The 17,465-nt window shown below is 42.2% G+C and overlaps 1 protein-coding gene across 1 annotated transcript in view; it reads left to right on the top strand.

Moving 5' to 3' along the window:
* The window catches only part of SLC28A3 (solute carrier family 28 member 3), a 58,877-nt gene that overhangs the window by 22,992 nt on the left and 18,420 nt on the right, over nucleotides 1–17,465 (top strand). The window contains exons 2-8 of the mRNA XM_060101632.1: nucleotides 5,422–5,520; nucleotides 8,973–9,055; nucleotides 12,042–12,133; nucleotides 13,547–13,736; nucleotides 14,782–14,926; nucleotides 16,184–16,297; nucleotides 16,909–16,986. Coding sequence (XP_059957615.1) covers nucleotides 5,422–5,520; nucleotides 8,973–9,055; nucleotides 12,042–12,133; nucleotides 13,547–13,736; nucleotides 14,782–14,926; nucleotides 16,184–16,297; nucleotides 16,909–16,986 — 801 coding nt within the window. The remainder of the gene's footprint in view (nucleotides 1–5,421; nucleotides 5,521–8,972; nucleotides 9,056–12,041; nucleotides 12,134–13,546; nucleotides 13,737–14,781; nucleotides 14,927–16,183; nucleotides 16,298–16,908; nucleotides 16,987–17,465) is intronic.

Genomic DNA, 17,465 nt, shown 5'->3' on the forward strand with positions numbered 1-17,465 from the left:
GGATCAAATACTGATACAAAACGTTGTAAAGGGTTTCAGGATGTGTCTTGTACCTACTAAATATTATGTAAGTTTAGGTGCACATAAAAGCAAAAACCAGAAGTAATAAGGGAGAAGTTTGTTTCCTGCAGGTAAGTCAGGAGGTGGCAGCACAGCTCAAGGTTTTCAGGGGCTCAAACCCCCCGCCCCCCGGTTCACCATTTTGACATCACCAGGATGGGGCCCGTGTGTTCATGTCCCAGCTGGAACCATCCACACACCAGGCAGCAGGACAGAGGAGAAGACAGAAGGGACAAAGAGGACCTGCCAGCCATCTCTTAAGGAGCGACCCCAAGCTGCCCCACTCAGGGCTCCACTTCTATTTACATTTCGTTGGCCAGAACCTAGTTAAAAGGGAAGCCTAGAATCATAGCCTTCATTCTGGGTGGCAATGTGTTCAGCTAAAATTCTATAGAAGGGGACCCCGTCCACAAATAGATGGCGGGGGAGGGTGATTTCAGTTTTCAGAACTTCTATGTTCTAGAAGTTATATGGTTTAGAAACTGAATGAAAGAAAGAAATTAATTAAAAAGGTCTCTGTCCACCTGTACCCCCTGGAACAGCCACTGTAGATCTATAGTTGCTCTAACAGCATGGAAATGCAAGATCAGAAAGACAGGTAGGGGGCTTCCCTGGTGGTGCAGTGGTTAAGAATCTGCCTGCCAGTGCAGGGGACACGGGTTCAAGCCCTGGTCCGGGAAGATCCCACATGCCGCCGAACAACTAAGCCCGTGCGCCACAACTACTGAGCCTGTGCTCTAGAGCCCATGAGCCACAACTATGGAAACCCATGCACTTAGAGCCCCTGCTCCATGACAAGAGAAGCCACCACAATGAGAAGCCCGTGCACCGCAACGAAGAGTAGCCCCCACTCGTCGCAACCAGAGAAAGCCCACACCCAGTAATGAAGACCCAACACAGCCAGAAATAAATACATAAATAAATAAATTTATTAAAAAAAAAAAAAAAAAAAAAGACAGGTAGGGAAAAAAAACAGGCACTGTGTACTCCCGGCTCAAGGATCTGCCTCCAGAGGGAGCCCAGTCCAAGATCATCTCCTTAGGACACTCAGCCACTAACACTAAGTAGAGGAATTAAAAGTGGTGTGCTATTGCTGGTGGGAATGTGAATTGGTACAGCCACTATGGAGAACAGTATGGAGGTTCCTTAAAAAACTACAAATAGAACTACCATACAACCCAGCAATCCCACTACTAGGCATATACCCTGAGAAAACCATAATTCAAAAAGAGACATGTACTAAAATGTTCATTGCAGCTCTATTCACAATAGCCCGGAGATGGAAACAACCTAAGTGTCCATCATCAGATGAATGGATAAAGAAGATGTGGCACATATATACAATGGAATATTACTCAGCCATAAAAAGAAACAAAACTGAGCTATTTGTAATGAGGTGGATAGACCTAGAGTCTGTCATACAGAGTGAAGTAAGTCAGAAAGAGAAAGACAAATACCGTATGCTAACACATATATATGGAATTTAAAAAAATGTCATGAAGAACCTAGGGGTAAAACAGGAATAAAGACACAGACCTACTTGAGAATGGACTTGGGGATATGGGGAGGGGGAAGGGTAAGCTGTGACAAAGCGAGAGGGAGGCATGAACATATATACAGTACCAAACATAAGGTAGGTAGACAGTGGGAAGCAGCCTCATAGCACAGGGAGATCAGCTTGGTGCTTTGTGACCGCCTGGAGGGGTGGGATAGGGAGGGTGGGAGGGAAGGAGACGCAAGAGGGAAGGGATATGGGAACAGATGTATATGTATAACTGATTCACTTTGTTATAAAGCAGAAACTAATAAAAAATAAAAATAAATTTTAAAAAGTGGTGTGCTATAAATTGCTTAGAAATACTCATCCACGACACCCACAATGTTGTTACCCATTCAGTGGACAGGTGTGACCTCAGAATACAGTCATGGTTATAGGAGTCCAGTGTACTAAGGCATCTATTAATCTGAATTGCTAAATAGATGGAAAGAAACAATGGGCTAAGAAGTAATTATGGGCCACCTGTTATATAGCTCCCACGACTCCAGTTTAAAAAGAAGCAGAGATATAGGTGTTTTAAGGGTCGTTTTTCAGGCACCAATTAACACCCCAAAACACCCCAATTTTTTCTATTGGAAATCCTCAGCTGGGAGATATTGTTCTTCTGAAAACACTAAAAAGCCCAAGCATGGGGGCTTCCCTGGTGGCACAGTGGTTAAGAACCCGCCTGCCAATGCAAGGGACAAGGGTTCGAGCCCTGGTCCGGGAAGATCCCACAGGCTGCAGAGCAACTAAGCCCGCGTGCCACAACTACTAAGCCTGTGCTCTAGAGCCCCCGAGCCACAACTACTGAGCCCGTGAGCCGCAACTACTGAAGTCCGCGCGCCTAGAGCCCGTGCTCCGCAACAAGAGAAGCCACCACAATGAGAAACCCACGCACCGCAACGAAGACCCAACGCAGCCAAAAATGAAAATAAATAAAATAAATAAATCAAAAAAAAAAGGGCAAGTCATGTAATCTAGCAGGGGCAAAACAATCCCATTAATGTTACAAATACTTCCAGAGGTGCTCTTGTTGCCGCTTATGCCCACCCCCACGCCAACCCTCCCCCCTTCCTCTTTCATTAACCTTAAAAAGGACAGCTCCACCCTCTTGTTCCACAAGGAAGTCTCAGATTCTGCCACCAGGTGGCAGGAATAATCAGCACCAAGAAGCTGAAGCTCTTGGAACCAGAAAATGTCGGGATTCTGGAAGGGACCATGAGAACACCAAGTCGAAAGTATGTTGTCTAGATGGGTGGACAGAGGGGTAGGAAGATATGACCTGTCCAGGGTCACATGTGTAATTAGGGACCTAAAGGACCAAGCCCCCTCCGTTATCTGTGTCCTGTTTTTCCACCAACTCTTGCTGGGTTTTATTTTTAATTTTTTATTAAGCAAATTTTCAGCACCCGTGAAAATAGGAATAGTAAAAGGAGTCCCTAAGTGCCCATCAGCCAGCTTCAGCAATTAGCAACACTTTGTCATCTTTCCACACTATATGTATTGTCCCCCACATACCGCTATATTTTGGTTTTGGGGGTTTATTTATTTATTTATTTACTTATTTACTTTTGGCTGCATTGGGTCTTCATTGCTTCTCACGGGCTTTCTCTAGTTGCGGCGAGCGGGGGCTACTCTTCGTTTCCATGCACGGGCTTCTCATTGCGGTGACTTCTCTTGTTGTGGAGCACGGGTTCTAGGTGCATGGGCTTCAGTAGTTGTGGCTCGTGGGCTCTAGAGCGCAGGCTCAGTAGTTGTGGCGCACGGGCTTAGCTGCTCCGTGGGAGGTGGGATCTTCCCTGGACAAGGGCTCGAACCCGTACCCCCTGCATTGGTAGGCAGATTCTTAACCACTGCACCACGAGGGAAACCCCATACCACTATATTTTGATACCAAGTATCCAGAGGTACTACACTGCACTAGGTAATGCACCGTTAAAGTCACCTTGGTTCACTAATTCAACAAACAATCGTTAGTATCTGTTATGTGCAAGGAACTGGGCTAAAGTAAGGTATGAGCACTTGTAACACAATCAAGCAGTTTGGCCATAAAACTTTTATGCATAAATCATATGTGTGCAGGAAGTTAGACTTTATTCACGTTTATATACTCTTGTGTTTCAGTAAATGGAACATGTAATACAAGTTGGAATTGCATTTTTTCCCTAGATCTGTGGGGCCAGCCAGAGATCTAAATTTAAAATCAAACTCATATACTTGTTCCTTTTTCAGAGACATGGTCACAGCCGACAGGGCTAGCAGGGAACATGTCCTGAAAAGATACAGGCACCTACCTGACACTGTTTATCTATCTGTTGCCTTACTTGGAATGAAGCACCATATAAAATGTCTAGTTGGGCTGAGATGGGAGAAAGACTGGACCCACCCAAAATAGGTAAAAGATAAATGAACCAGGTATTTGTCACATTTGGAAAAAGTGGTAGGGGGTCAGGATACCCGTCCAAGAGCAAACCCTACTCAGTTTGTTAAAGTAAAATCAAAAAAAGTAAAAATAAAATTGGTCTCACAAAAGAAGCCATTTTTTTCTTCTGCTCATTACTACCAGAGAATGCTTTCAACTGAAAAAACACATTTTAACATCTCATAGATCCAACGTCTAAGAATAAAATTATCTGGCCCATGGTTTACTATATTTTGTTTTGTTTTATAATTTGAAAGTCTGTGTGATGTGTTGGAAAGGAGGTTGGAAACCAACATGCTTATCTCAGCTCTGCTGATTAGAAAGTTACATGGCCTAGACCCAGCAACTTTGTTCCTTTCTGTCTTTCTCAAGTTGGACCACACCAATCTTATCTATCATAACAACACAAACCAAAATCATCCATGTTTCAGATATAAACAATGACCTTCAGTACAACACATGCATTTTTCAGGTCATCACGGTACTGGCTGAACCACGCTTTATCTTTAAATCTTGTCATATAAGGAACTGCTAATATTTTATAATTTTGCAGGATAGCAGAGAGAATATGGCAAGCTCAGGGCAGGAGAACTTAGTCTGGGCTTGGAGAAAGTCACGTATTTCTGTTTGGCTGGGTGTTCCTTCATGGTGCCTGCAAGGGGAGCGGAGTGAGATAAATGAGCAGGATCGTGCAGCCCTGAACCACGCCAAGGAGTGTGCAACTGACTCCACAGGCCAGGAGACTTACTTTATTATGGAGGAAGAGTAACAAAGAAGGAATATAGACAGATCTGGAGGAAAGAAAGATCAGAAGCAGAAAACTGATCAAGAACATGTTTAATCAAAGAAGTGAAATAATGCAAAACATTTAGGCATTTGTTAGTCTTGTACTTAAAGCATTCGTATCTTTAAGGAAAAAAATATAAGTGAAATATGTGATCCAAATTTTCAACTAAAACTTATTTTTAGTATCAGCCACCATATGTACTGTAAGATCATATTAGAAAACGGAAAGATTTAGGGATTTCCCTGGTGGTCTAGTGGTTAGGACTCGTGTTTCTGTTGCAAGGGGCACAGGTTAAATCCCTGGTCAGGGAACTAAGATCTCACAAGCCACGCAGCCAAATAAAAGAAAACAAAAGGATTTACATTTCTAGATTGAGATCATTTTCTTCTTCCTTATGTGGCTTCTACAGACAGTAAATTGTCAAAATTTTAAAAAATCATCTGTGTTTCTTTATGTGCCAAGCTTCCCTGGTTCTTTCTTTAATCAGCTAACTCATCTAAACACCTCATCTTTGCCATCCCATCCCTCAAAAGTCTTTGGGTATCATTCATTGAAAGAACATTTGTTTTGTGTCTCTGAAATGTTATTTTTGCGATCTGTATTTTTTCCTAGTATGATGATGACTGCTTTGAAAACCAGAACACATCAGGAAGTGACAACTCACTAAGGAGTAGAGTTGTGCAAAACAGAGAGCAAGAAAATGGCAAACAGGTACGGCTAGAAAGCAGTGAGTGAATCTATCACCATGTTAACTACTGTGCAACAGCTATGGGGACAGAAAGCAGGGCACTCAGCTGGTACTCAGAGGAATGAGTTAAATGGTAATTTGAGTGTGTAAGGCAGAGTCATGAGGAAAACACACATGCCCAAACAAAGATTTTGTGTTTATACAACTGTGCTCAGAGTTCTCTGATGGGGAGAGTACCCAGGCTTGCTCTGACACTTCACTATTACTATTACTATTAGATTCCAAACTCCATCCCAAGGCTGAAAGTACTGGCTTCAGCAGATAACATCTCAATTTTAAAGTAAATGAGGCAGAAAAGAGTGGTGTTCTAAGACATGGTTCTAAAACTGTGTGCATCACACCCTACGGTTCCTCAGCAACATCTAAGTGTACACAGCAAGCCGAGGTGCTCTGTGACAATGCCACCTCTTATTTCTTTTATATATTGAATTCTGGGCAAGATCTCACTTTTTTTGTTTGTTTGCCTGAAAATATCTTTATTATGTGTTCCCTTTTGATGGATATTTTCACTGAGTATAGATTTATTTTTAATTTAAAAAAATTTTAATGAAGTAGAGTTGGTGTACAATATTACATAAGTTACAGGTGTAAGGATCTCATTTGAAGACAGCCTTCTGCTAAAAAGGGAGCAAATTGCCCATCTATATCACCCTTAAAAAAGTAATTTTGGGTGCATATTCTGGGGGGAGTTTGCTCATGATAAAAGAATAACTTATTTGAAGTAGAAAATTTGAAATATTATTGCAGCAAAATTTGGAAGACAATAAATGACCTAATGACCTGTAGTTCCAGCAAAAAAAAAAAAATCAGTGCCTAACATATTAGAATATAGCTCACTTTAATACAAGTACATATACATCAATAGGCACGTGTCACATATATTAGGATCATGCTTTCATATTATTGGGTCATTGTCTATTTCATTTAATATATTTTTAAAAGTGTTCATATCACTAAGTAGTCTTCAACCAAAAAAAGAGAAAACAATACTTCTTTTCACACAAAAACCTGCACATGGGTGCTTATAGCAGCTTGATTCATAATTACCAAAACCTGGAAGCAACCAAGATGTCCTTCAATAGGTGAATGGATAAATAAACTTTGGTCCATCCAGGCAATGAAATATTATTCAGCACTAAAAACAAAGGAGCTATCAAGACATGAAAAGACATGGGGGAGCATTACATGTGTATTACTAAGTCACAGAAGCAATCTGAAAAGGCTGCATACCATATGGTCCCAGCTATATGACATTCTGGAAAAGGTAAACTGTGGAGACAGTAAAAAGATCACTGGCTGCCAAGATGGGAGGGAGGGGTGAATAGGCACAGAGGAGTTTTAGGGCAGTGAAAACACTCTGTATGATACTATGACAGTTGATACATGTTATTAAATACTTGTCCAAACCCACAGAATATAGGACACCAAGAGTGAGCCCTAATGTAAACTACAGACTTTGTCAGTTCATCATTTGTAACAAATGCACCACTCTGGTGAGGAAGTCAATAATGGGGAAGGCTGCATGGGGTTGGGGGCGGGCGGAGAAGTATGGGAAATCTCTGTACCTTCCTCTCAATTTTGCTATGAACCTAAATAAAACTGCTCTTAAAAGTCTTTTTTTTTAATTGTTTCACCAAAAAAAAGTCAAAAACAAAAAATTAGGTATTATTGTAAACAGAAATATGAAGACTGAGGAGTAGCTACTAGATTTGGCAACAATGGTCCTTAGGTGACCTTGGCAGGTGAACTTAGCAGAAGCCATTTCAATGGACGTCTGGTCACAGTGGCTTGAAAAGTGAGCAGGATGTGAAGGAACGTCACCAAAAGTAAGGGCAATTCTTTCAAGTGGTTTGGCTGTGAAGGGAAGGAGGGAGGGTAGATGTCCCGTGGTTGTAGTGTCAAGAAGGTTTTGTTGTTGTTTTGTTTTGTTTTAAAGATGAGAAAGGGTTAAAAACCAAAAAAGAAAACAATAGGAATGCTAGACATTCCATATAGTAGGCAACTTGGGACAATTTCACTCTAAGAAAATAATAATTATGATCATTTAAATCAAAAATTTACCAAACTTTGACTATTGGCCAAGCTTGGTGTTAGGTGGGAAAAAATGAGAAAGGCTTCTCTGTACTCCTGACCTTTGCAGCTACAGCTTGGACTCCGCTGGTCTCTATTACAATCATCCCATCACCTTCCTTGTACCTGAGGCCCAGCCCACAATAGGAAGGCAGCCTAAGTCAGGAGTACAATGGGAGTTTGGTTTCAAAGGACTATATGATCTTTGAGGATCCTTTCAGCTCAGAGACATGCTAATAACTAATTTCTTTTTTTGGGGCGGGTGGGGGGTGTGTTAAAGTAAAGAGAATTGAAGGTCTCATGGGATCTGACAAAAAGCTAGAGCTGAGATTTGGCATTATACCTCTTAGAGCGTGTTCAAAACTGTTCCACATCTGCCAGCTTCCTCCCAGCCTTCCCTTGCCTTTGCTTACAATAGCTGGACCAGTTTGAGACATTATTGCAAAATGATGAGACGCAGGAAATCCTCTCCACCAGCACAAGAATAGGATGGGTCATGGATATTTCAAAGCTAAACAGTACCTAGAAAGATTGTCCATAAAAGATAGCCCAGGGCTTCCCTAGTGGCGCAGTGGTTGAGAGTCCGCCTGCCAATGCAGGGGACACGGGTTCGTGCCCCGGTCCGGGAAGATCCCACATGCCGCGGAGCGGCTGGGCCCGTGAGCCATGGCCGCTGAGCCTGCGCATCCGGAGACTGTGCTCCGCAACGGGAGAGGCCACAACAGTGAGAGGCCCACGTACCACAAAAAAAAAAAAAAAAAGATAGCCCAGGTATATACTTCACTCAGTCAGTTAGAGCAAGTGCTAGCTGAGTAAGGGAAATACTTCCCTTTACCCCAACTGATAGAAGAACCCTAGTTCCCAAGGGTAGTTTAACAGCTCTTGAAGATGCTGAGCTACTGTTCATATCTGCAGACCAAGCCTTGGGCTTCCAGGAAAATAAAACCAGCCTTAGTTTCAGTCCTTTGGATAGTGGGGCTGGCAGAGTATTAAGGAAGATTTGTGCAGCCTCTGGTATTAACTTTATTTAGCACTTGCCTGAAAACAGAGCGGGAGTTGAATGAAGAGACAGGAACTAAAAGCAGAGATATTAGCCCTCTCCCTGAAGAAATGGAGAAAATAGCAACGGCTCCTTCTGAAGTAAAGGGAGAAATGTATGAACCTGTATGTTTTGTGACAAGGGGGAAAATGTCTGTGCATAGATAATTGGAGCCATCATCTTGCATAATAATTTAAAAGGACCTTTGGAAAAATTTCCTTGCCAAAATTCTGAGCAAAAGAGATCAGAGTCCATTGTGCTCAGGATTCTCATCATTCCACCTCTGTTCCAATGTTTGATTTTGAGGGTGAAGAGCAAGTCACCATTGAGCAGGATTCTCCAAGAAATGATGAAGATGAGGAGGATGACCAAGAGACGCATCAAAAAGGGTACAGGTTTAAACCATAGAAATAACGACACTTACCTCCTAAACACAGTGGTTTTGACACTTTTTAAATTCTCATCTAATTTTTAACATTAATTATGATTTATCAGAGATGGTCACCACCAATCTCCCCTCCCTACCACCCACCCAACACTATTTTCAGAAAAATTAATGGAGCTCTAGAATAATCAACATGGTAAATTCAAACTGCTAATGTCCTGGGAACCCAATATCCAGGACAATCTTCTAATTAAAGCTGTGAATTGCCAACTAATTGCTCCATTCTACACAAAAGTAGTTAATTCATCTTCACAATGTTCAATCAATAAGCAATTGATTTCTCAAAATCCAATTCACTTTAAATCCCAACAAACTTGCTCTTACCTTGTCATATCATAATGTTCCAAGCCCTTATCACCCATTAGCAGGAGAGACAAATTATTATTTTTATTTCTTGGATCAGAAAAATGAAGCTCAGAGAAGTGACTTAGTCAAGGTTAGTGGAACAAAGCTAATTTAAATTTCAGCTTCTGATTCCCAGTCCAAGATTGTCTGGTACTCTATCATAACACGAAAGTATTTGTAAATTTTCTAAATTCCTATTTAAATTTGGTGTAAATTGCTAAGTCTCTGAGGGACTTTATTTTTATGTATCAGAAGATAGACTTGGTCAGAAATAGGATCAAAAACTCTTGTCACATATATGTCATCAAGAGTATTTGCCACCTTGGAAACCTGAACTTAGTTTCATCCTTTGTTTTACTTTATGAATCTCTGATCCTGGGGCCTGAGAGCTTCTCTTGGGTGGTCAGAGGTACTCAGGTTTCATCCGTGTTAATGGATGGAAAACAACCACCAGGAGATTGAGAGTTGTTCAGCCTAGATAACCAAATGGCCAAAGCGACTATTTCTAGCTACAGTACTTCCTTTTATGAAGTGTCAAATTGCACTATACACATTCCTCGCAATTAAAAAATCTGATAAATTCAACTTAAAGTAGATGGATGTGCCCTATTACATGCTGCCCTCCAACGATGCTACTTTATAACACTATATCCACAGCTGAGGATAATGTATCAGCAGCCTTTCCTAAATTAGACCATGAAAAATTTAAGTCTTTACTATACTTATATTCCCTCAATATGTTCTAGAACAGTGTTTCTAATTCTCAGTACACATATTCACACACATACATAAGACAAAATTTTCATGAAATAATGCCTGTCGTCACTATGTATGATACACTCTGAGATGTCCTATGCTTTTGTTTAAGGATGATCATCATACACTGTGTGACTGACTTCGCAACCCACTAATGGGTCCCAACCCACAGCTATAAACTATTGTTCCAGAAAAGCAATACACACTACCACTTTATTCAGCTAAGAATTTGACAAAGGCCTGCCAATCACTCTTAATGTCCACGGTGCTCGTGTTGGGCTCACAGACATCTATTCTCCACGAAGTTACAGTCAGTTAAGGCTTCATAACAAAATACAATCAAAGGAGACAGTAGGAATAAGTCGCAGAGGAATGCCTCTGTTTGACGAAATGCAAGAAGGCTTTGTAGAAGCAAAGGGCTTGAGCTGTGCCCTGAAACGTGAAAGGGGCTGAGATTTGGACACAGGGGCATGACTGCTGGAGGGAAGGGAACTGGAGGTGTTCACCAAGGGGACGGGAGCTCCCAGCGGGGGGCTGAGTCCTTTGAGATCCTGGGGATTGAGACTCTTCTATTTAGGAGACGGGGTTGTTTTAGAAATCCTGTCCAGTGGCCTGGAAGTGGTCATGATTAAATGTGTGAGTTAATTCCTCCCATTTGGCCTCAAGTGGGAGAATGAAGGCACACTGAGCAAAGAGACATGTGCAGGGAAGCCAGGTTTCAGAGCAAGTGGAGGGCCTGGGGGAGCAACCGGGAGCACCCAGGAGAAGGAAGGACAGTTGCTATGGGTACAGGCCTGTGGCCTCTCCAGACTCCCTCACTGGTGGACAACATCCTCCCCAGAAGAAATGATCAGATGCACACGTGGCCCACACACCACACACTGCCCTGTAACAAAGCTCTGGGCAGAAACAAAGACACCAACAATTCCAGAACGTTCTGAAAAAGCTAATGACAACCCATTGGTTGACGACCCTCAAATCCGCGAAATTCTACTTTACAAGTAAGCATCCTGTGAAGTCCGTCAGCCTGCCACTAAACAGGGTGGTGACTGAGGACAGGGAATCTCCAGCTTGCTCACACTTTGGGAACCAGAAGGGAGAACCAGAAGGGATGAGAGTTCATTGGATTTTTGGGGGGGTGCTGCGTTGGGTCTGCGATGCTGCACGCGGGCTTTCTCTAGTTGCAGCGAGCGGGGGCTACTCTTCGTTGCGGTGGCTTCTTTTGCTGCGGAGCATGGGCTCTAGGAGCGAGGGCTTCAGTAGTTGTGGCATGTGGGCTCAGTAGTTGTGGCTCACAGGCTCTAGAGCGCAGGCTCAGTAGCTGTGGTGCACGGACTTAGTTGCTCCGAAGCATGTGGGATCTTCCCGGACTAGGGCTCGAACCCGTGTCCCCTGCATTGGCAGGCAGATTCTTAACCACTGTGCCACCAAGGAAGTCCCCATTGGATTTTTTTTTTAAGTCAACATTTACATGAGAGCTTACAAGCTAATGGAGCCCCTCCTAGCACAGTAAGAAACACTCTCGTCCTATGGTTTATTCTCAGCTTTTCGTTAGTTATCCTGTCCCCTGCTTTATTTCCAGGAGCATGTTTTCTGCATCTCTGTAATTCCTCGGGGCTTTGGCACATCCATTCAGCAAAGGTTAGCAAGCCATGGCTGATTTTAGTCTAAAATGAAATGAGTTTCTTATTTCTATTTTGTAGGACACATACTTCATGAATGTGTTTGCCTGCTTGATTTACAAAGCCTTATCTAGCTTTAGCATGCCAGGTTATGTCATGTATGTGGTATTTACCTCTGTCTGCCTTCTTGCTTTTGTGTTGTTACAGGTGCCTGGAAAGGAAGTATGGTACAGTTTGTGATTTTTGTAGGGAACACCGAACAATCCTTAAGTCCACGACCTGGGGCATTTTAATAGCAGGTAAATAACAAAAGGGGATGGAATACCAATGTCTCTTTTTCAGAATCCCTCAAATATTAGTTTTCTGTAGAAAACAAATAAATCTTTCCCTTCCCCTTGACTTCCCTGAATCATCCAGAGAGGAGAGAATTTAACCAGGATGCCCCTGAGTGGTGGGTCTCAACTTAAGAAGCCCATGTAGATAGCTTCCCTGTCCTGTTTATGCAGCCAGCAGCTGATTTTTTAGGTCACCTACTCTCACCTTGTTATTGTGGTATGGATTTGAGGGCTGTATATTGCAAATTCAGGTAACTGGAAAACATGGTGATAATCGCAAGGCAGAAACCTAATTGAAGGGGTGATATAAGTAATCAATCAATGCTTTATATGAACACAACACAAGAAGGAGCCTAGGGTCATGTAGCCCACTCCTCTTACCTGAAAGCAGGACCAGACTGTCTTCACAGATGAGCAGGTGTCCTGTTTTGACTCCTTCCAAACAAAGGGCTCCAGGGCCCACTTCAAAGAACACTCCTGTCTATAAAATGTGAACCCTCCCACCCAAGCCCACAGACATTTATGCAAGACTGCTGCCCACCCCCGGAGGTCTGTAGTTTCCCGGTGCTCACACAGCTAGAACAGGGAGTAAGCAAGATTGAAAGCTTTCTTTGTACCGGCTCAGAGAGTATTTTGCAGACCATACTCAAAACCACACAGTTATGCCATTGTAGTACAAAGTAAGCAGATGGTGTGGCTGTGTGCCAGGGCGACTTTATTTGTAGAATAAAAATACAAATATACAAATACAACTGTCCTTGCCACCTACAAAAACAAGTGGTAGGCCAAACTTAACTTGGAAACAAAGACTTGTTTGCTGACCTTTGATGGAAAACCGTGTTGTTCTTACCCTAGAATATCATCTTCAAAAGCCATCACTTTGGTCATCGCCCCACCTCTTTCCTTTAGAGATGCTGTGGCACTTAGGGATTGTTGTTGTGACACTCAGAGATTTTCCTACTCAAGCTCAGGCAAATCTGGGCTACAAACTAGAAGACTCAATATCTTTTTGCCAGTAGTTGCTTTAGTGCCTGGCCTTTCTCTGACAGAAGCTCACCTGCTAAGTCTGAATATCAGAAAAAGTAGTACTAAGAAAGAGCCCCAATGATCAAGCAACAAGATTCAAGAATTCAGAAGGTTCTTTGAGAAAAAAAAACCTAGCACCCTGTCCTCCTAGCATTCTTGGTGAGACTTTAAAATTTTTTTAAAAACCTAAAATTTAGTCCTTATAATCAGAGGTGCCTATAGCTATATCAAGAGCACCCCTGCGTTCAATGGTTTCCTGATTGAACCTGCCATTGGCTGAGCCAGATAAATGCTGGCGGCTGGTCTCCAGCTGATTTGGTGATGTTCACTGTCTGCATTTGCTTCTGACAGGTTACCTGGCTCTGGTGATTGCGGCCTGTGTGCTGAACTTTCACAGAGCCCTTCCTCTTTTCGTGATCACGGTGGTTGCCATCTTCTTTGTGATCTGGGATCACTTCATGGCCAAGTATGACTCTCAAGTCGCTCAGTTCCTCTCTCCTGGCCAAAGGCTTCTGGACAGCCACTGGTTCTGGCTGAAGTGGTAAATGCACTTAGTTCTCTTACTGAGGTTGGTTGAGAGTGATGTGAGTCTTTTCCAACACTTCCTCATTTATGGAATATTAAAGCTAAAAACAACCTAGGGAATAATCTGTTAAAAAATACCTTCATTTTACAAGCAGGACATCAAGGCCTAGATAAGGCAAGATGTGCTCAAATGTCCCTACAAAATGTCTTAATTTCAAGTGCCACTAAATGATAAAATGTTGTCCAAAAGTTGGGATGGTTCTGACTTAGACAGGTGGCTTTCTGCTCTGGGCATGAATCTGGACTCTTTGGGAGGAAAGGTCTGTGAATTAGCAAAGCCAACTCTCTCTTATAGAACTCTCTCTTATAGGACCCCCTGTCCTGCAAGTGACCATTCAGGGCTTTTCTTTCAGCCTCTCTCTCTTTGGGACCTCCTCTCTCTCCAGGTGGCCCTACAGGGTAGGACCCAGAACCCATTCTCCCCAGTGTGGCCCACATGGAATCTACCAGGAAAGTTCACACATTTTTTGCCTAATAAACCAGGGTTGTACAATCCCAACAGAGCAACCCTCCCTGGCTCTGCCATCCACTGATTCAGTGCTATCGGATGCCCACTAGATTCCCCAAGGAGTCAGAACCCAGGCTAAAGCCTGACTTAGCTCTCTGAGGCTTGGGTGAGGTCTCCAATGCAGAGGACACATTTCAAGCTCTCCCTTGAAGAGAAGAAGGTAACGCTTCCCCCATCTCCCAAAATGAAGACGCCCAGCAGCTCTCACAAAGAAATCACCAGACTTCCTCTCCAAGCATCGTTTCTCCTCTCTGACTCCTTTACATATCCTTGAACTGGCAAAGGACCCAAGTGTTGTGGACACATTGCTTCATTTTTTGACTATGTGCCTTTATAGCTACACCCCAAAAGTGTCTCTTGCAATTTCTAGAAGCATAGTTTCCTGGTGCCAGGGTGTGTTACTCAATATTTTTTGTTTGTTAGTTGAAGTCTGTTTAAGATTTTAAAGTTAGCACAGCAAATGATGCCAAAGCCTCTTTCTTTGTTCTCTTAGGGTGATTTGGGGCTGCCTGATCCTGGGAGTTATTCTCTGGCTGGTCTTCGACACCGCCAAATTGGGCCAACAGCAGCTGGTGTCCTTCGGTGGACTCGTAATGTACATTACACTGACATTTCTATTTTCCAAGCACCCAACCAAAGTAAGCATGAAATCAATCATTTCTTGGTCTTTTTCCCTCTTTTTTTTCCTCATGTGTAAATTACTCAAAATAATGAGTATGAGAGAGTTGAACTGTTATTCAATATTTTTCTTACCTTGCTATGATATTTAAGTGGCTAAGGTGCCCTTTTCCTGAACGTTAATAGTACCGTTGCTCTCTCATTTTTCATTCTCAGTAATTTTCCAGTTGCTCAACCAGTGAGATACTCTCTCCTGTCAAGTCCGATTTCTACTCATGTACCCCCTTCCCCCTCATCAAACACACATACAAAGAAAACTCATCCTTTTTGATTCAGATTTCCCCAGACCAACAAATAATCTAATATTCTACCATGAGATTCTGCAGTTTATCAAATTTGTATTTGCCATTGAGGCTATTTTACTCCAAAAATTTGTACTTAAGCAGTTTTGTTCACATAGAATTCAATTCTCACCCCTGTTCTGTCAGCCTGTAACCCAATAAATGGGCAAGAATTCTGAGATATCAAAACTTTCACATATGCTTCATAATGGCAAACTCTGGAAGACTTTACTGGCTGAAAGGTTGATCCAAGAAAAGAGCATTAATCAAAACCAAAGCCACCTGATACAATCCAAATTCTTTGCCCTGTGCAGGTGACCATCTCTGCTATTTTCTGTGCCTCCAATCCCATAGTTCTTTGCAGGCCACTCATCTCTACTCCAAAAATGAAAGCACTTGATTGTCCATTACCACTGCACTCCCTGGGTCTGCATTAGAGTTAATTGGTTCCTTTTACTGTGAAATGAGAGCCCCTCAACAGGGTGGAATTTCACTTAATTCACTTACAAATTGTCAAATCAACAAACCTTGGATACACAGAGAAGTCATGTTCGGCCTTTCCATTTTTCCAAATGGGGAAATAATTATACGTATCTAACATTTACAGCATGACCGGGAAGGCCAGATTCTTCCTCTTTTAATGGTCCTTCTAAGACTACCCTTTGTGTCTAAGTGATTTTATCTTGACAAAATGGTTACATACACTCCTGGGACTGAAGGCTTAATCTCAGGTTTATGAAGAGCAAGCACAACCCTGAGATTTTTAGGTATAATTCTATGGAGGGATTTTCTGCTCACACTGCTTTGACCTCTGAAAGAAGGTGGATCATGGGCCACATCTGAGAAGCTTCCAAGGAAATAGTGATCCTCTGGGCATTTATGCTGAGTTCAGCATTCATTTTCTAATAACCTATATCTCTTCCTATTTCTGTATAGGTTTACTGGAGGCCTGTCTTTTGGGGTATTGGGTTACAGTTTCTTCTTGGGCTTTTGATACTAAGGACAGAACCTGGATTTATGGCTTTTGATTGGCTGGGGAAACAAGTTCAGGTAAATTTGGTTCAAAAGAATGCCTTGCTTTTATAGTGCTTTTAACATTTGAATATAACCCTCAAGACATGTCAGTAATAGCTTTATTTGTCTGCATTAGTTGACCCAAATTTTAATTCCATAGCATGAATTAGACAAATAACTTTGTTTATGTTAATCCGTGTAGTTTGTTAATATTCTGGTTGTCTCTTACCCATACCATCCACTACATCACTCCTCAATCCCATTTGACCCCTTCATCCTGCCTGAGGGGTGTCACTCTTCTAAGATGTTTCCCCCAAGAGAGAAACAGGCTTCTTTGCATCTAGTGGTAACCAGTACCTCCCATGTACCATCTGTGGCTTCTGGAGCAAGTTACCACACCCAGCTTATTCTTTAGCACCCTAGAGTCAGAGTGAATGTCAGAAACGCCAGGAAACCTGTATGCAGTTATAGTTCTAAGACATACTTCCAGGCCATCCACTGGAGGGGGAAAGTTGACAAAATTAACTCTCCAAGTCTATCCCACAAGTTTTCTGAGTCCCCACCCTCTGCAGAGCCATAGGTCCTGTGGATGGTAACTACCTCTTTAGTGCTTGTAATGATCTGCTCTTTTCCTTTCATTAACTCAGACGTTCCTGGAGTACACTAATGATGGCGCCTCATTTGTCTTTGGTGAGAAATATGAAGACCACTTTTTTGCATTTAAGGTAAAGCCAAACACTTTTTTTCTATGTAGACATTTCCCTTTCAGTAACTTCTCAGTCTTTGTAGATGTTCAGATAGAACCTAACTGATCAGAACCCAAGCATATACCTGCCAGGCATGTCACAGGGACACAGCCCATCACTGGGCTTTTTCCTTTACCTGAAGTCAGTGGACTGAAAACATTTTATTTTTTTACAGTAACATTAAGGGAAACATCTAGAGGAAGTCAGGAATACTGAAACACAGGCATACCTCAGAGATATTGACGGTTCGGTTCCAGACCACCGGAATAAAATTAATACCGCAGTAAAGCCAGTCAAAAATTTTTTGGTTTCACAGCTCATATAAGTTATGTTTATACTCTACTGTAGTCTAGTAAGTGTGCAATAGCAGTATGTCTAAAAAAAGTACATACCTTAATTAAAAAATACTTTACTGCTAAAAAAATGCCAAAACAATTACAATAGTAACATCAAAGATC

The sequence above is a fragment of the Mesoplodon densirostris genome, chromosome 6 (genome assembly GCF_025265405.1).
Source record: "Mesoplodon densirostris isolate mMesDen1 chromosome 6, mMesDen1 primary haplotype, whole genome shotgun sequence".
Taxonomy (NCBI): domain Eukaryota; kingdom Metazoa; phylum Chordata; class Mammalia; order Artiodactyla; family Ziphiidae; genus Mesoplodon; species Mesoplodon densirostris.